Here is a 19,945-nt window from a genome sequence, read left to right as displayed (position 1 = left end):
GCCAGCTGGACTTGATTTGCTGCAAGGGAACCTCTCGGAAAATTGGAGACGGTTTCGGCAACGGTTCGAGCTGTATCTCGCGGCTACAGGAGGTGCTAGCAAGCCACCCAAGGTACAGTCTTCACTATTTCTTCACGTTGCTGGAGAGGAAGCGGTTGAAGTGTATAATACCTTCACGTTTGCGGAAAATGGTGATGAGCATAAGCTGACGAAAATAATGGAGAAATTTGAGGAATACTGTAGCCCAAAGAAGAACATAACCTATGAAAGGTACAAGTTTTTCACGTGTGTGCAAGGGGATATGCCAATTAGCCAGTACATCACGGAGCTAAAGCTAAGGGCCAAGTCATGTGAATTTGGACAACTGCAAGAATCCCTCATCAGAGATCGGGTAGTGTGTGGAATTACATCGGATGCAATGAGAGAAAGGCTGTTAAGAGAAGATGATATTACTCTCGAAAAAGTAGTTCAGCTTTGCATTGCAGCTGAGACCACAAAAGCTCAAATCAAGCAAATGCATGAGGAGGATCAAAATGCTCAAGTCTCTGCACATGAAAGTAAAGACGTAGATGCAGTGAGACATAAGCAGACATGCAAAAAAGACAGACAAAGTAAGATGAAACTGAACGACAAAGACCAAGCAAGCACGTTTAATTGCAAACGATGTGGAACTAAGCATGCATTACGCCAATGCCCTGCTTATGGCAAACAGTGCAAGAACTGCGGGAAAATGAATCACTTTGCCAGAATGTGTAGATCGAGAAAAGTGCACACTGTCGCCGATGAAGCTACGGATCAGCAGGCAAGTCTGTTCATTGGAGCTGTAAATGCAAAAACACAGACACGAACAGATGAATGGACTGTAGAAATAAAAGTTGGCCACAAACCTGTGAAATTCAAACTTGATACTGGTGCACAAGCCAATGTGGTTCCCTACAGTCTACTACGAAGAATAGGAAATAAGCAAATGCTTAGACCCACAAATGTCAGGTTGTCAACATACACCGGAGACAAAATAGCAGTTAAAGGAAAGTGCACTTGGGCAGTGAAATACAAAAAGAAAAGTTTTGCTTTGGAGTTCATTGTCGTAAAATCAGAAACCAAGCCAATTCTGGGAATTCAAACATGTGAAGAAATGGGACTCATCAAGAGAGTGATGGCACTGAATAAAAGTGATGAAATGGACATCTTCAAAGAATTTGCTGATGTGTTTGAGGGGATAGGTTGCCTTGAGGGAGAACACACCATTCAAATTAATGATAGTGTGGCACCAAAAGTTCATCCACCGAGAAAAATCCCCGTCACTTTGAGAGAAAAACTCAAAGTAGAACTGGACAGAATGGAAAAAATGGAGGTGATTACAAAAATTGAAGAGCCTACCCAGTGGGTAAATCCAATCGTCGTTGTGGAAAAGGCTACTGGACGACTGAGAGTCTGCCTAGATCCACGTGATCTCAATACAGCAGTCATGAGAGAGCACTACCAGTTGCCAACAGTTGAAGAGATAACGAGCCGACTGGCAAAGGCCAAATACTTCACTGTGCTGGACGCAAGCTCAGGATTTTGGCAACTTAAATTGGATGAAGCCAGCTCTCGTCTCTGTACATTCAACACACCTTTTGGTCGTTACAGATTCCTTCGCCTGCCTTTTGGAATTAATTCAGCTCCAGAAGTATTCCACAGGACGGTGAGGCAGCTGTTTGAGGGGATTGATGGCGTCGAGACATACATAGACGACCTTTTGATCTGGGGAGAGACTAAAGTACAGCATGACGACAGACTGAGGCAAGTGCTGGAGAGAGCAAGAGCAAAAAATTTTAAGCTGAACAAAGACAAATGCAAGGTAGGCCTGGAGGAAATTAAATACCTTGGCCACATCTTCTCGGCAGATGGTTTGAAACCAGATCAGAGCAAGATAGAGGCAGTAAAGAAAATGCCTACACCAGAGTGCAAAAAAGATGTGGAGCGATTTCTGGGTATGGTGACATACCTAGCAAAGTTCATTCCAAACATGTCACAACACACAGCGCCATTACGCGGCCTTACCAGAGATGATGCTGCATGGCAGTGGGAAGGTGAGCATCAGCACGCATTCAACAAATTGAAAACAATTCTTACTGAAGCTCCTGTGCTCAGATACTATGATGTACAGCTTCCAGTAACACTATCTGTCGATGCTTCTAAAAGTGGACTCGGTGCTGTCTTACTACAAGATGGCAAGCCAGTTGCTTATGCATCACGCTCATTAACAGAGACTGAACAGCGTTATGCACAAATAGAAAAGGAGATGTTGGCAATTGTGTTTGGTGCAGAGCGTTTCCATCAGTATGTGTATGGCAGAGAAGTGAACGTGGAGTCAGATCACAAACCACTAGAAGTGATAATGAAAAAGCCGTTGAGCAGTGCTCCAGCAAGAATACAGAGACTCCTAATGAGACTGCAAAAATATCAGGTACAAGTACAGTACAAGCCAGGAAGTGAAATGTACATCGCAGACACATTATCCAGAGCATATTTGCCAGTGACCAGCTCATCTGATAATGAGATAGAAGACCAGGTGCACATGGTAATTTCCAACTTACCTGTGACAAGTGCAAAACTAAAGGAATTCAGAAAGGAAACAAGGAATGATATGACACTGACTAAACTTACAGAGACAGTTCTGGATGGATGGCCAGAAACAAGAAACCAAGCTGCAACAGAAATCCAAGCGTATTGGAATTACAGGGAACAAATTTCAGTAGTGGATGGAGTTCTGTTCAAAGGAGAGCAGCTTATTGTTCCTGCAGCACTGAGAGCAGAAATGCTAAAGCGCATTCATGAGGGTCACTTGGGTATTGAAAGCTGCCGACGCAGAGCGAGAGAAGTACTCTTTTGGCCTGGAATGTCACAGAGTATCACAGAGATGGTGAACTGCTGTGATGTGTGCAGTACTCACCAGAAACGACAGAACAAAGAACCACTACATCCACATAGTGTTCCTGAAAGACCTTGGCAGAAGATAGGTGTGGACCTATTTACTTTTGACCAGCAGGAATATCTCCTCTTAGTGGATTACTATTCCAAGTTCATTGAGGTTGAGTGGCTGAAGTCAGACACAAGAAGTGCAACAGTTATCACTCATCTTAAGTCACAATTTGCCAGACACGGGATTCCTGAAACGGTGATTTCAGACAACGGACCACAGTTCAGCTCCCGTGAATTCCAAGACTTTGCAAAAGAGTGGGAGTTTTGTCACAACACTACGAGCCCCCACCATGCACAGTCAAACGGAATGGCAGAGAGAGGAGTACAAACAGTGAAACTCTTGTTAAAAAAGGCAAAAGCCGAGGGGAATGACCCGTATCTATCATTAATGAATCTGAGGAGTACACCGTTGGAGGACATTGGAGCGTCACCAGCCCAGCTGCTAATGGGTCGACGCATAAGAACAAGACTTCCAACAACATCGCAAAGATTGAAACCCCACATGGTCACTAAGACAGTGCAGCAGTTGTTAGAAACAAGACAACAGAAACAGAGAGAATACTTTAACCAAGGAACCAAAGCACTTAAACAACTGCAGGTTGGTGACACTGTCAGAATGTGGCAACAGGGTGTATGGAATCCAGCTCAGGTGACAGGTTTATCTGAACATCCAAGATCTTATGTTGTTCAGATGCCTGATGGACAGACATATAGAAGGAACAGAAAGTTTCTAAGGCAGTCAAGGGACAACCAAAACGTAACACAGCAAAATGAGTGTGATGAAACACAGGGACAAAGTGAGATGGACATGCAAAGTACAAATGTCACTCCCACAGAGTTTCCAAGTTCCCCACCCAAAACTGCGAGTGGACGTATTGTTTCCAAGCCCAGAAGGCTTATTGAGGAATAAAATGAACATTATGTTTTGAGCACATGCTGTGATTAAAAATAAAAAAAAATAAAAAAAAGTGTTCACTAGAGAGAAATGTGAGTATGCCAAGAGGCATTTTTTTTTTCTCCCTTTCTTTTTTCCCTCTGGTCATGGGCCTTGAGTGGTGTTGTGAGTTACTTTGTTGTTTGCCCCTGTTGTTGAAAAAAAAAAAAAAAGGGGGATGTCATGATATGAGTGAACAGTTGTTGTTTAAGGTGCAGTTCATGTGGAAGCCACCGGAGGGTGGTGTGGAGATAATAAAAAAGTGATGGCTAAAACCTAAGACGGTGTCATGTCTGCTCCCTGAAGTAATATCGTAACATTTTCAAGTAAACCGGTTCAAGTCCAATTCAAGTCCCAAGTCATTGGTGTAAAAGTCCAAGTCAAGTCACAAGTCTTAGAACATTTTTTCAAGTCAAGTCTAAAGTCATAAAATTAATGACTCGAGTCTGACTCGAGTCCAAGTCATGTGACTCGAGTCCACACCTCTGCATAGAAGCGCAGAGTAATTGGGACCACACCACCTACTGTTACCAGCAGAGATGTTTAAATTCAAACACAGGAACACAAAAAATACTAACACTATTTGTGTACTGTGAAACTTGTACAAAGGTGCATAAAGAGAGTATCATGTATCATCTTCAACTCTGCCTGCTGTATCTTTAGTAACTTCTCTGCATTTCCTCAAATAAAATCCTGCAGAAATCTTTGGTTTTCTGCAAAAATGTGATTTCTTAGAAGGCAGTTTTCTCTCCTGCGATGAGCTGAAGTGTAGCAGAGTCATTGTGAATGTGCAGAGAGGAGGGCCGCGGACTCCTGCCCGTCAAAGGCTCTTGTGAATCAACTTCCTCTGACCGAGGCAGCTCAGGAGGATTCGGCTCTGAGCTGCCCTCTGTGGTGGTGGCCTCACTGTCGGAAAGCTCGCTCGGCTCATTTTCCTCTGGGAGACTTGGGAGCTGATGGTCTAGGATGCTGTCATCTGCTTTTGAGCTGTCCTCGGGACTGTGGTCTGCTACTTTCTGACTGGGATCGCTTCTCTCTGCAGCATCAACAGATTTATTTGGAGCGCGCAGGCTCTTGGCAGCCCTCATAATGTCAGCCTGGAGCTGCTTGTGAGAGTCCACTGGCTCGCTTTCCTGCCCCGGGGAAGCTTTTTCTTGAACTTCGTTAAAGGGTTTAGCACCTCCACTTTTGTCCCTGTCATCCACATACATCTTTGAGGGGAAGGAGGAAGGATAGTAAGCGTTGACTTTGCGTCTGTGGCTCATGAAAACTGCCCCGCAGATGATAAGGAAGACGAGAAGGATGAGACTGGCTGCAACGAGGATGAGGACATTTTGTGAAAGTTTGGTCTCATTTAACTGTGAAGAAGAGGTCAGAGGTCTAAAGTAACGTGATATTTAAAATCCCCATATATCATTTGCTGCATGCCTATGTTGTCAATCAACATACAATGGCAGTAAAAAAAAACAGCAAATAGCTCCATATGGCATTATTATCACTTTGACCTTCAAATCAGTCTATAGACCTTGAAGGAGAAGTCAGAGTTCAAATGTGACCTGATATTTAAAATCTTCATGCAGTACTCTCTATATACACCACACATGTAAGAATCATAGTTTGTAAGTTAAAAGGCATTTTATCAATTTTTGACCAATAAATCATTTGCTTGACCTTGAAGACCCTAGTGGATGAAAGTCAAATTTTAATGGATAGTTAACATGACCTCACTCTGGACCCCTACAAAGTTTGATCAGAATAATTAAAAAAAATTCGAGCTCTTGAATGAACTGAATGACACGCACGCACACAACCGCTACCAAAGACATAACCTTCTTGGCAGAGGTAAAAACTATCTACAAAGAAAAATAATCTGCAGGAACTTCAAAGTCAGGTGATAGTTTGATTTTTACTGGAAAAATGAATACAGGTACACTTAATATTTATTAATTAAAAGTACAAATATAAGTAATACAGTAATTTAGAGCAGACTTCCTTGACTGTACTTTGAAATGTAAGTCTAAGTAGCTTGGAAAGAAAAGCGTCTGGACTAATCACACGAGCTAAGGTGTGAAAATGGGTGCAGGTCGGGTGTAAGTTTGAAATGTAAGAACTTTGACAGAAGAAAGTGACAATAAAATACTACTATTTGTCAAGTTCCCTTTAAGGGAGACTGAGTGTGTATCTTTTTTTCAGTATTTTATTACATTCATTAGTGAGTCCACAGTTTTTGGCACTCATATTAATATTCATATTAATATTTACATGCATCACTTTGCTCCTCACAGTTCATCCATCTTCCCATTTTCTTGTGCTTATCCATTTCAGGCCTGAAGCCTTTCCAAGCTGCCAGGGAGCAAGAGGCGCAGGTACACCCAGGCCAGGTCACCCATCTATCGCAGAGCTAACAATGCAGTACAATAAGTAAACTTAAAATATAAAATTCAAAGGAAACATGACAATAATCAATAAGACAAGACAGTCATTCACACACACAAAAATACCTGAGCAAAGATATGCTTTGTTTAACCTGAATGGATTAAGAATTAATAGCAATTTCCCAGATTTCTGCTTGTCTGAATAACCGATTGTGATCACTTTGTCTTGAAATGTGATATTGTGCAAAAATCTATTAAAGTTACCATAATAACCTGTTAGTTCAACATTCAATATTATCAGTGTCATTGAGAACGGTAATCATATTTATGCACTGTGATGTACTCCTTAGTAAAAACTCTAATTTAGGCCAGTTTCCATTGTTTTGGACCTTGAGTGATTGAGACCACCTGTACGAATATCCTCTGCCAGAGCATCCTCAATCCTTGATGATAAAGACCGCCTTAGGGTTTTCTTAAAGTCATTGCCGATGAACACATAGAGAACTGGAGATAGGAAGCTGTTTGCTGCAGCCAAGGTGGCCCCAACTTTTAGTCCAGTTTTAATGACCTCCAGGTTGTGTTTCTTAAAGTCTATCTCCAGCAGGACAAAGGTGTGGTAGGGGACCCAGCAGGCGAAGAAAGACAAAATGAGCGCAGCCATGATTTTGTACGGCTTTGTTGACTTGTGGGTCAGACTTCTGAGCTTTATGGCAAGCACAGAGCAACAGAAGACAATCATTAGGATAGGAATCAGGAACCCACAAATGAAACGGGTCAGTACCACCGCTTTATGTCTGACCCCATAGTCCGTGTGGCACTGAATGACCGAGCCGTGGACCGTGGTTTTCCTGTACATAAGTGAGGGCACTGTTAAGAATGCAGAAAGAACCCACATGAGGATGACGGCTCCAAAGGCTTTTCCTACTTTGCGGTGGTTGTGCGACCACACAGGAAATAAGACCATGATACAGCGGTCAGTGCTGATGAGAACCAACAGGAACACACTGCTGTGCATGTTGAGAAACAGGGCAGATGAGGCGAGCTTGCACAAGCCTTCTCCAAAGGGCCAGTGTGAAGTTATCATGTACACAACTTCGAAAGGCAACAAGGCACAGAACAAAAAGTTTGAAATGGCCAGGCTGATGTACCAGATGGTGATGACTGTGGTTTTCATTTTCCATCCACAAATCCAAATCACCAGGGAATTTCCTGCAAGCCCCAAAACGCATATGATGATGTTGACTGCCACCAGAGCATAAGTTGAAGAGGACGAGGCGCTATATAAATTTAGGGTTCCTTCAGTGGTGAGGTTGCTATCGATGTCTGCGGTGTAGTTATCATAATCAAAATACTCCACGTCCATGATTGTTCCTGAAATATATGGAACCACGACTTTTAAAAATACAAACATTTACACATATAAGCTTTAAAATTATAGGTTATAAATAACACAAAGTTTTTTTATAGAGAAAAAGATACTTACATAGGGATTTTATGTCTCGTGTGAAAATAGAGAGTTTAAAGTTGCTTGTGCCGTTGGGTGGACTTTCTCACTTCTGTTTCTTGGGAAGTAGTACTCAGTAAGTACTGACGTAGGTATTTTGCAACAGGAAACTAGAAGAGAAAGGGAAAAAACTGCTGTAATATCCAAAAAGAGATATCCTCCAAAACTTAGGCAAAAAATATCACATTTCTTGACCAGGATTGTGCCTACAGATCATTTTAGTGGAATGGAAGTTATTGTGTAAAACTGTAATCTGTGGTTGAGCTCGCATTAGACCTCATAAGAAATAATTAAACTGGTTTACTGCAGATGGGAGACATACAATACCACAAATATTACACATGGCATCTAAAAAAATTGAATTCCCACATTGTAAAAACCAGTTTACACAACATTATTAGGTAGAATCAGTTATGGCTCAATTAGCTCACGTGTACAGGACATTCTGAGTTCTGTGCTAATGTTCCTTTTGCAGTTCCCCAAAATCAAATACCAAGCTGTTATGCAACAAACCAAGTGGGGAAAAAAAGATTAATAAACAACTTTCATTTCAGGAATCACAAGACAAGGAAGCAGTAAATAAATCTCACTCACGACACATTTTAGATTATTATTGGTACATTTATACAGCTCCTCTCTGTTTCTTATTAGTAAAGCTCAAGGGTGTGGTTTTAACCTAGCAGCAAAAATACACAAGCCTGTGACAAAGTGGCTAGGACAGAATTCATTTGCCATTTGTCACTTGCATATATTGTTATTTTGTGTTCTGTTATCCTGTATAGTCTATCATAATGCTTTAATGTAAACACAACACATGTAACCTTGGCTCTACATACTATCCTGGGTCTGTTTGTGGTAGCATTGGTTATATTCATTTCATCTGTGCAAATGTACTTAAAGCTAAATGTCACTTCATCATTAATTGATTTGGATCTTTCATTTGTTTATGTAGTTTGGTTATACTTACCATTGTGTGTTCCTTTGAGCAGGTCCTATGTGTAAAACAGGTATGTGGGAAGGGCCGCCCCAGTACTTCCTGATCATGTCAATTGGGTGTAACCAAATGAAGGGGTGTTTCTTTTGTGTAAAATTGTTTATTTCATTTAAAATAACCTCATGAGTCAGATTACGTGAAGAGATTGACTTTTCAAACTGTTTCGTTGGGTGAATGAGTTTGTTAAGTGGAAAAATGATTTTATTCCTGTTTCTTTGTCTAGACTGTGTTATTTAGTCTACCCTGTTTTCCCAATTGTAGAGGTTAATGAGATCCAGGTGTGAGTGGAATTCTATATAAAGCAGGAGAGCTTTTGACTGACAGGTACACAGGAGGGTGATGTGGGGTGAACTGAGTGGTGGAAGGGAACTTACATTTGGACAAGTGGTTGATAAGTTAAGTCATGGTGAAGGGAAAGTGGTGGTTTTTCGTTTTTGAGAAGTACTGGTCTCATCAAGAGGATCTGAGGATTCAGGAGTGACGGACGGTTAACAGCCAGGAGATGGCAGTAATGCAACAGTTTTGGATGCAAGCTGCCGTTAAACTTGACTGAAGAAGAAGAAGACTGACAGGTTCAATGATTAATGATGTGTTTAATGACATAGAGGGTGGGGTGTTCACTTTTTGCTGATGATGGAGGAGAGGGAGGAATGTTGGTTTTGTTGTAAAGAAGTTACAGGAAGCGGTTGGTAAAGTGGAAGAATGGTCGTGGGGATTCAAGTTTTCAGTTGATAAGACTAAGACAATGTTTTTTACAAGAGGGTTAATGAGGAAATTAAGCTGAAGCTATATGGCATAGGATTAGAAAGAGTGAGGAAATTTGAGTTTCTGGGGTTGTGGTTTGATGAGAGGTTAACTTGGGGTGCACACGTTCAGGAATTGGTGGATAAGTGTAAAAAAGTTTTGAACATTTTGAGGTGTTTGGGAAGGATTGGGGAGCAGATAGGGAGTCCCTGAGGGCTATATACACTGGATTGGTGAGGTCAACGTTAGATTATGGTTGTGTGGCATATAATTCGGCAGCAGACACTTCTCTTAGAAAGCTAGATTTGATTCAGTATCAGGTGTTGAGACTTTGTACAGGGGCGACTCCCACTGTAGCCTTGCAGGTGGAGATGGGGGAAATGCCACTAGGGTTGAGGAGGGAACAGCTTACATTGACATAATGGGCAAACCTACAGGGTCAGGGGACAGATCACCCTGCATTAGATGTACTTAGACCTTGCTGGGAGAAGGGCAGGAGGGAGTTAAAGAGCTTTGGATGGGTGGTGGGGGGAAGAGCTAGGGAACTTAAATTGGACCACTTAGACATATGTCGGCGAGTGCCTAGGCCTGCAATCCCTCCATGGATACTTCCTGAAGCAGCTGTAGATTTTTCTTTGTTGCGCCAGAAGAGTAAGGACGGGGCAGGCGGTCTAGACTCTAATATAGTTCAGGGTTTCAGAGATCAGTATTATGGGTATGTGCAGGTATATACGGACGCTTCGAAGAATCCAGCTAGTCAAGTGGGGGTGGCAGTGGTAATTCTGGACTTTATGGTAAAAATTGGGATGAGGATTAATAATGGTTTGTCTGTGTTTACAGGAGAAATGATAGCGATTCTATTAGCAGTGCAGTGGGTGGAAGATTTGAGGTCATTGAACACAATTATTTGTTCAGATTCCAGTGCAGCCTTGGTTAGTCTACAGAATGGTCATTCGAAAGGTAGGTCAGATATTTTATTAGAGGTTCAACAAACCCTTTACAGGATACATATGATGGGTCTATCGGTAGTGTTTGTATGGGTCCCTGCTCACTATGGGGTAAGGGGGAATGAAGCAGCGGACAGGTTAGCAAAAGCAGCCACTAATCATGAGATAGTTGATCTGGCGGTGAATTTTGGTCAGGAGGAAGTAAAGAGTATTATTAAGCTAGAAATCAGGGGAAGATGGCAGAAACAGTGGGACGAAGACAGGAGGGGAAGGTGGTTATATAAAATTCAAAGGGGGGTGGGAGTGAGGCGATCCACAAGAAGGAGTAGGCGAGAGGAGGCGGTGGTGTCAAGACTGAGATTTGGGCATACGGGTTTGAATTCCACACTGTTCTTGATAGGGAAGCATGCCTCAGGGAAATGTGATTATTGTTGAGCGGATGAAACTTTGGAGCATGTTATTTTGCAGTGTCGGAAATATATGGTAGAGAGGAGACGGTTGGTCCGAAATCTCAGTAGCATTGATATGAACCTTGATCTTGTAGGGTTACTACAGAAGGAGTCGGGGGATAAATGTTATCAGGCATTGTTTCAGTTTTTGAGAGAAGGAAAGTTGTTTGGGAGGATATGAAGTGTTTTGTTTTTGTTTTTTTGTTTTTTGTTTGTTTTTTTTAGCGTGATTTCTGTCCATACTCCATACCAGTGGTGGCGGTAATGCACCATGCAGTTGTTTGCCAACCGCCAATAATACGTAAAAGGAAAAAGAAGAAGACTGAAAGGTTCTTATGTTTTTGTGAAACAATTGTTGAAAGGCTACGCCAGAAAATAAAGAACACTTAAAAGAAACTTGAACAGTCTGCAGATGCTGTCTTCCTATCACTTTCCATGCTGCTTATGTTACGCTACTTCACAAATGGTGGCAGCAGTGGCTCCAGGCCAATAGGTGATAGCAATACAGAAATCAACCAAGTCAAGGAAACCTCAAGGGCCAACAGATTTTCCCCCAGAGGAGGCCCCAGATGATGGCAACCTGCCAGAAACTACGGGTGAGCACAGCACCAAAGCACAAAGTCTCTCTGAGCTCTCAACTTTATTGAAAGGCCTGATGCAACAGCATGCTGACCGTGAGGCAAAATGGGAGCAGGACAGACAACGCCAGGATTAACGGTGGCGTAGAATGCAACACCAGTTCAGCCAACTGCAGCAGGAGGTCCAGTCGGAGCGCCGGGAGCATCAGGTGCTGTGGGAAGGTGCAATAGCTGATTCCGGAGTGCCACTGAGACCCTCAGTTCGGCAAAAGGTGCAACAGCCTGTTCAACAGCGAGGAAACCCCCCTGAATCTTTCGCAGCACCACATTCATCCAATCTGGGCAGAGTAAGCGGTTGGAAAGGCCCGAAGATGCAGCCCTATGGTGAGGATGAAGATATTGAACATTACTTAACCACTTTTGAGAGGATTGCAACAGGATGACCACAAGAAGAATGGGCACTGCATCTGGCTCCACTTCTTAGTGTTAAAGCACGTGCGGCATATGTTGCTATGGACACTGATGGACTATGATAAAGTAAAAACCGCCGTTCTTGAAAAATTTGAAATAAGTGCTGAGACTTACCGAATCAGATTCCACGACATGACGGTGAAGGACGATGAGACACCCAAAGAGCTGAGAACGTGCTTTAAAGACCTATATGAAAAGTGGATGCTTCCAAAGGAGAAGACAAAGGACCAAATAGGAGATGTCATAGTGATGGAGCAGTTTCTCAGAGTTCTTAACCCAGAGCTGAGGACCTGGGTGAAAGAGTGCAACTCCACCACTTCAAAAGAAGCTGCAGAGATGGCAGAGGCTTTTCTTGCAGCCGGATGCCCACAAAAAGGGTACATGGTAGGAAAACCCAGTTCAGCCCTTGTATTTGTGGGTAAGTCAGGGGGTGGGAATGGGTCCAGAGCTAAAGGCCCTAAACAAAGTTCTCCAATCACTAGCAGTAGCCACGCTAGAGAAGTAAAGCAGAGAGGCCCATTGGTATGTCATGCTTGTGGTCAAGCAGGTCACTTTAAGGCAGATTGCCCAGGTCAGCAAGTCAGTAAGACTTACATGTGTCTTTCACCACAGTGTTTTGACTTGCTAGAGGAGGAAACTGAGTCTCTCGTACCCTCCAGTGATCAGGAGCACACCATCTGTGTTTTCATTGAGGGAAAGCCGTGTGTTGCCCTCTTGGATTCAGGCAGTAGCCGCACACTTGTCAGGCAAGATTGTCTCCCTAGCGACACCGCATTTTGTTAAAGTCTGGTGTGTTCATGGTGATAATGTTGATTATCCTATTGCCAATGTTTGCCTTCAAGTTAATGAAAAGGAGTACGTACTTACAGTACCAGATTGTCTTGGACCCGGACATGCCAATTCTTGGAGAGTTATTAGCAAAGACAGAGAAGAGAAGAATCTGCATGTTGCATGTGAAGGTCTGCTAGTCGTCACTAGGTCTGGTAATAGAGTGTCTCAGTCAGAGCTAGGTTTGAGTGAGTTGCCCTTTTCAGTCAGTGAAATTCCGGATGTTGATGGACCAAATAGGCCACATTTAAAGAAAAGTAGAATGCAGAGAAGACAGGAAAAAGTGAGGGGGACAGAAATTGCTGAGTCACTCCCTGAACCAGAGATTGAGGAGCTCCTGGTTGTCCCGAGCAATATTGTCCAACTCCAAAGGGAGGACCCCTCTTTAGCACCCTTGTTTACTAAGAGCATCCAAGAATCAACACAGATTACAGACAGAGTACGGGAAGTATTCATTGTAAAGAACGAACGACTGTATCGTCGTAGCAAAGTTGGTGAGCAGTTGGTTGTTCCCAAAAGCTGAAGGCCTGTAGTTTTGCAGTTGGCTCATTCACTCCCTAAAGTTAAAGACATTACAATAATACAACGAAAGCATGTATGGAGGAGTTCAGGAGAGAGGTACAACAGTAAGTGTCTATCTGTCAAACACGGTGGAGGCTCTGTCGCGGTGGAGACAGTCCAGTTGGGCATCTTGTCAAATGAAATGATAAAACTGTGAACACTGAAAAGTACCCTCAGATTTTAATCCACCAAGCAGTAACATCTCAAAAACTACTGATTAGAAATAGCTTCATATTTCATCATAACAGTGATACACAAACAAACTGGCAATGCAGTAAAAGCATGGATATCACTCAGCCTCTCCAGAGCCCAGACCTCAACATCACTGAAGCAGTGTGAGATCTATCTGACAGAGAACAGAAGAAAAGGCAGCAAACATCCAAAGAAGAGCTCTGAATATCTCAAAAAAAATAAATAAAAAAGTTTCGTCTCACTCCCATTTCTTCTTGTTGCACGTTGAAGCTTGACTTGGAACCTTGTTAAGGTCCAACCATGCACAATATGATTTTTTTTGCCATTTTTCAAGTGGACTTAAATTTTTGATCGGGACTCTATGAATATGGAGCTGCCAGGCAGGAGCAAAAGAGGAAGACCACAGAGGAAATTCAGGGCTGTAGTGAAGGAAGACATGCAGAGGGCTGTACGACAGAGGTGGATGCTAGAGATAGGGTGAAATGCAGGAAGATCTGTTGCGCCAACCCCTCAAGGGAACAGCAGCAAGAAGAAAAACCCACATATAAGTTGAATGTAATCTTTTGACTCTGGAGAACATAAAGGTTTTCTTTAAATACTAGTGCGATGCAAATATCAGTATCGATCTGATACCAAGTAAATACAGGGCCAGTATTGCTGATGCAGCTTATGTAGTGGAGAGCAGTGTGTCTTGATTTATGACATGAATCATCATCAATTAGCAAATTCTGAACACATTTTACTCCCTACTAAATCATTGTCATTTTCTTTCAACTTCACAGATTAATTAGTTAACAGAACAAAACCCACCTTTCAGCTTTTTCGTGTATTTTGAAACTTGTTTTTTGTTTTTTAACGTGACTGTCTCCTATTTTGGGTCAACGCCTGCCATTTAAATGCTTCTTAGGCTATAAATAAAATGGACCTAACAGTCAACACAAAAGGGCTCAGGAATTTTTCAGAATTCATGTCTGAGGTGTAGTTTTTCATTTCCAATAAAATAAAGTATTTAACACAATTCAGTGGGCTGAATATATTATTTGAATGTCTGAATATAGTCTATTGTTAATCAGTTAGCAAACCTAACAGCCAAGACGACCAATAACACTTTATTTTTATAATTAGTTAATGTCAAAGTGACTGCATGAGTGGAGCAGCGATTGCACAGGCATGTTTCTTTTTTGATGAACCTTAGAGGACAGAAATAAACTAAAGTATGAATCCTGTGGCACTCCATATTTGGCTTAATCTACCCACCTCTACTAAATGCTTGATAAAGACTCGTAAAGAGAGATAATTTGATCAATTAAAATACAAAGAGAAAAAAAAAATAAACAAATGAAAGTCTAATTGTATTGTATTATCAAAAGAGCGTTTTTTGTAAATTGCATAAACCAGACATGCGCAGATGTGATTATTGTAGCTCCTCCTCCTGTCAGTGACGTGTAGTTCCATTCTCTTGAGCTGCGAGCTTTCTTAACTGCGACATTGGATCGACATGGCGAGCACCGTGGCGAACAAGTGTCTCAGTCCTCTGGCTTTCCTCACTAGGAGGCTCTCCGCTCCCGAGTTCATCACTCAGTGTTGCTATCACAAGAAGGTAAGTGGTCCAGTCTGTAGCTTCTCTTTAACGGGGAGCTCGGCTTACAGCGTCGCAGCTGCTTGTTGGTTCATGTTTACTCCTACTGAAAGCATCCTGGAGTATATCAGCTAACTGATCTACTAAACACGGGCAACCACGACTCTGTAAGATCTTTCTGCTCGGGCATTTTGTTGACAACCATAGGACGGTGGCTTATATTTAGCTGGCTGCACAAATGTTTCAAGTTACATCAGACTGCCTTTACGCTGGTTATCTCAAACCCTTCACCTCCATGATGCTAGCCCGTTAAAATGAACAAATGTATTGTTTCATTGTAGCTATTTAGCTTACTGAAGGCTGGAATAACGTCACTAATCTGCAACCAGCTGTCCACTGCCACAGTTTTAACCATATCCGATTGATGCGCTTTAAAGGGTGGCAGTATGTTGTGCTAGAGTCAGGTAAATGTTATGTGATACCTGTGAAGGTGTACTGATGCAACAGCAGGTTAACCGGGTCATGGCAGCCATAACTGTGATGTATTTATGTTTAGCTGGATGTTTTTGGGTGATTGTGGAGGTTTAGACATTATATGCCTTTTATTAAAATTATTTCTTGGATAAGAGGTCATGTTTTAGCCATCAGCTGAGGAATCTGGCTTTAAACCTTTAATTTCTGATGAAAAATGCAAAAGGTTTTGCGATGCTCGGCCACTTCACACTGTCTTGGTCAGAGTGACTCAGCAAGAAATAGAGTAGGAGGGCTGAAGGACAGAGTTTGCACTGTGTAGACCATGAAATCCAGTCCTAATCTGCTCATGCCAGTGTCAGTTATGCAAGTGAGTCAAGTTGTAGTTGTGTAACAAGGATGCCAAGACTTGTACACATTCTTTTTACCATTGTATCTGAATATAGATGGCATTTCCTTCCTGCAAATATGTGATTGTTGAATTCTGACAGCAACAGGAAGAGTGCATTTGGCCTGATGCTCCTTTTCCCCTCTCTGTTGTCTGAAGGTGGTGGATCATTATGAGAACCCCAGAAATGTGGGCTCGCTGGACAAAAACTCCAAGAATGTTGGAACTGGTTTGGTGGGTGCCCCGGCCTGTGGGGATGTAATGAAGCTTCAGGTATGTTTGTTACGAAGTGTGTGTGACTTAAAGGCGTTTATTTTTGTTAGTTTAGTAGGGATACATTTTAAAGAATGGGAGAGATCAGGATTGTTTGGGTTTTTTTTTTTGTTTGTTTGTTTTTTTTCTTGCTCATTTTTTTTGGTCACATGAGTAACAGTCAAAACTTTTCTCAGATTGAGGTGGATGACCTGGGGAAGATTGTGAATGCCAGGTTCAAAACTTTTGGCTGTGGTTCTGCCATCGCCTCAAGCTCTCTGGCCACCGAGTGGGTGAAAGGCAAATCTGTGAGTGAACACATTACAGACCTGCATCTCAGCTCCTTTGAATGTTTAATCTATTAAATATTTAGCGTGTTCTGCTCCGCTCATGGCTGTGTGTGGGCTTTTATTTTCAGGTGGACGAAGCTTTGAAGATAAAGAACACAGACATCGCCAAGGAGCTCAGTCTTCCTCCTGTTAAGCTTCACTGCTCCAGTAAGTTTTCTTTTAATACGCCAAGGCTCTTCTTTTTCTTTTTTCCAAACTTCTCTGCACATGTGCACATTTAACCTCCAATTATTTCCTGTTCAGTGCTTGCCGAAGATGCCATCAAGGCAGCCCTTGCTGACTATCGTCTCAAGCAACAAGATGACCAGCAGGAGGCAGTCAGAGCCAGCAATTAAATGGAGCGCTCACGCTTTGTGCTGGGCCCGGTTTGGCTCCCTGCTGCCAAGAAGAGAAATAGTCCAGCGTCAACACCTCACTTTCCTGCGGCAATGATGACGAGCCCACCACCTTTCAACCCTCTGTAGCAGTGTTACACCAGGCTGTTTTTATTAGTCTGCGATCCTCTAACCGTGTATACTGTATCTTTTAGCCTGTCACGTAAACGCACAATATAAGCACTGTTTTGGGTTGTTGGTACAGAGATGAGCCTTATTTTGGAAATTGCTTTGTACAGGTGGAGTTTTTTTTATTTTGAAAGGTGTGATGGAGGTATGGATGAAAGCTAAAAGCTGTTTATACCCTCTGCACTCTAAACGCACTGACCTGTTGATTAAGCAAAGTGGCTTGAACCAAAGAAAGGGGGTCCAGTAGTTTCAAATGCAACTTATATTTACAAATGCTTCTTTAAAAGTCTGTAATAAAATTATTCCTAATTGTACTTTTTGAATCCTGTTTATTATTTAAACATTTGACCCTCCAGCTACAGAAAAATACAGGCATAACTAATGAGGTTATTCTTAATTCTCTTTAAATAAGTCATCCTTGTGATCCATTTGAGTAAGCTGCACATAGACACAGAGCCTGCAAATACGCCCATGCACTTCCTGCTACAATAACGCACCTAAAAAAGCTCTGCAGCTGAGATCCGCTGCAGCCAAAACACACCAGATTGTGGTTTTATACACTTGACAAATCCTGACTGCTTCGCTTTATCTCAGTGTCTCAGCTTCTCTCTCCCTCACACCCGCTTTCTATTTCTCTGACTTACGTGCACACAATTTTGAAAAGCGCCTTTGCAGAACACAGCGACGTTCAACATCATCTGCACTCACTAGCTTTATTGGGCTGTTACATGAAGACCCGACATGCCGTCCGATTGCCGTTTTGATTAATTTGGAGGCTTTTCACAGAGGCGGCTGCGTTGGAGTCCCACTGAGATGTGTACGAGCCCACATGTTTAAGCGGTCCAGCGTGTGATGTGCAGTGATAAAACCAGTCAGACGGGCTCCGTAAAAGTATGGAATCCTAAGCGTGCACCCTAAAAAGAGAAAAATTTAAAACTCCACAGTTTTACTCTTGGAGTCTGCTGGAGTAGCTTTACATGACTCGCAGGTCAAAAATCATCATGCTGTTTTGTTTTTTTTTTGTTGTTTTTTTTTTAAAGAGCATTGCCTCAATGCATCTACTTCCTGAAACAAGCCATTATCAGGAATGTGTACCCTGGTGATGTCACAGAGAACTTTTTATTTGAAACTCCGGACATGTTTAATATAAAAGTCCACCCTACTGTAGCAGTGTATATATGACAGAAAATGGGGAAAAGCATAACAGGTTCATATTAAAAATTCAAAAACGGAACTGAGTCCTAGTTGTTCAATTTTGTTTTTGTTTTTTTTTGCATAGAAGCAGAGGTGGGACCAAGTCATTGTTTTGCAAGTCTCAAGTAAGTCTCAAGTCTTTATCCTCAAGTCTCAAGTCAAGTCTCAAGTAATGTCAGGCAAGTCAGAGTCGAGTCTCAAGTCACTGGTGTAAAAGTCCGAGTCAAGTCACAAGTCTGAAACTTTGAATTTCAAGTCCTTTCGAATCTTTAAAAAAAATATGAAAAAAGCATGTTGCAGTTATATGCTAAATGTAAATATTAGACCATGTAATTTTAAAATCTGTGTTTTTCTCAACACATGACAAAATAGTGAACTTAGAAAATATACACAAATTGTGAAATTGCACCTCTTTAAAATGCAGCTCAATTAAACCTATCTCCAAGAATAATTTTCACCGACAGTTCTGAGATAAGCTGCATGTTATTCTTGGATGCGGTTGTAGGACCGGCTTTAAAATCGCATGACAAAAATATCATACACATTAAAAAAAACTGTATCACCAACGTAGCCTGGAAAACATTTGCTAGTTAGATGAAGTCAGCTATCTCATCGTAGCATATTTATATGCATATTTATAATCATACGGTTCTTGGAGTGAGTGCATACACTCATGAAGTTTAGTAACTTCCGGTCACTGCAACAAGCCCAGGTACAGTTTACCGACGGATGGGTGCAGGACCTTGAAATGTACCGTGTAGAACGAAAGACCATCGTACGTATCATAAGTTTACCAGTCTCACAAATCGTCTTCATAAATACACATTCGTTAACCGTTTATTAATAGGACCTTTGAGCTCAACGGTAATTAATTAGTAGTGGAAATAATTTCTGGTACCCATCACAGAAATGTAGTAGTGACAACAATATTGTATGCTGTAATCGTACTGGGCAATTAGTGATACAAAAAACCTGTTTTATCCTGTGAATAAAAGTATATGTTTTTGTCAATGTACCATAATAACAGAGGAGAAACGCAATATTGTGTCAGGACAATTCACTATTTATGCACAATAAATAAAGGAGCATAGCGCGACAATTTCTGTTCAGCGCCAGACTTGCTTGTAACCTATATCACCAATTATGTTAAGAAAATTACGTATTAACTACTACAAAACACTGACCTTCGTGTAAATGCTTGGAGCAGACTATCCTGTGAGCTGGAGGGTTCTGGGACGTTATATTTGGTCTTTGAATGGCTGCAATCCAGTCGCCTCTTTGTTACTTCGGAAACATGGCTTGAACAATTTCTCTTCAACGAGGTAATCCGATAACAACCGATCTCTTTACCCGTCGGCTTCCCGTGGCTGTCATGCGACCGGCTATTGCAGTTAATAATACAACGGCTTCTTGACATTTTTGTGTTTCTTTTTATCGCTGTATAACTGATTTTAATTGAAAGCCTGCGTGCGCTAGTACCGCTTGCCACGAGTTCCCAGAATCCTTTGCGGTTCTACCCGTGAATGACGTCACATTTTCAATCTCTATATAATATGCATGTTAAATTTTATATTTGGGGTAAAATATCAAGTCTTTTCAAGTAAACCGGTTCAAGTCCAATTCAAGTCCCAAGTCATTGGTGTAAAAGTCCAAGTCAAGTCACA

General features: G+C 41.9%; 2 protein-coding genes across 3 annotated transcripts; both read right to left on the bottom strand.

Annotated features, from left to right (window-relative positions):
* Positions 1–4,387: 4,387 nt before the first annotated feature.
* LOC309712018 (uncharacterized protein) lies at positions 4,388–6,291 on the bottom strand (the record flags this gene model as incomplete). Its single annotated transcript, XM_082542606.1, has 2 exons — positions 4,388–5,259; positions 6,274–6,291. 2 exons carry the CDS (start codon positions 6,289–6,291, stop codon positions 4,633–4,635), a joined length of 645 nt encoding a protein of 214 aa, XP_082398732.1. The 3' UTR covers positions 4,388–4,632.
* On the bottom strand, positions 6,047–19,937 carry LOC309710337 (chemerin-like receptor 1). Of its 2 annotated transcripts, none has more exons than XM_082539696.1 (3): positions 19,466–19,937; positions 7,760–7,890; positions 6,047–7,647 (listed from the first exon to the last, which is right to left on the bottom strand). In XM_082539696.1, exon 3 carries the CDS (start codon positions 7,637–7,639, stop codon positions 6,635–6,637), a length of 1,005 nt encoding a protein of 334 aa, XP_082395822.1. In that variant the 5' UTR covers positions 7,640–7,647; positions 7,760–7,890; positions 19,466–19,937; the 3' UTR covers positions 6,047–6,634. The 2 variants fall into 2 exon arrangements, with proteins under 2 accessions (XP_082395822.1, XP_082395821.1); XM_082539695.1 differs by lacking the exon at positions 19,466–19,937 and adding an exon at positions 8,748–8,813.
* Positions 19,938–19,945: the final 8 nt, after the last annotated feature.

This window comes from Aulonocara stuartgranti (genome assembly GCF_965226115.1).
Source record: "Aulonocara stuartgranti genome assembly, chromosome: 7".
Classification (NCBI taxonomy): domain Eukaryota; kingdom Metazoa; phylum Chordata; class Actinopteri; order Cichliformes; family Cichlidae; genus Aulonocara; species Aulonocara stuartgranti.
The sequence above is the reverse complement of the archived record's forward strand: the minus strand, read 5'-3'. Positions and strand labels throughout refer to the sequence as shown.

Coding starts and splice junctions, on each gene's coding strand:
- LOC309710337 (XM_082539696.1), bottom strand. CDS start 7,639: ATGGACGTGGAGTATTTTGATTATGATAACTACACCGCAGACATCGAT.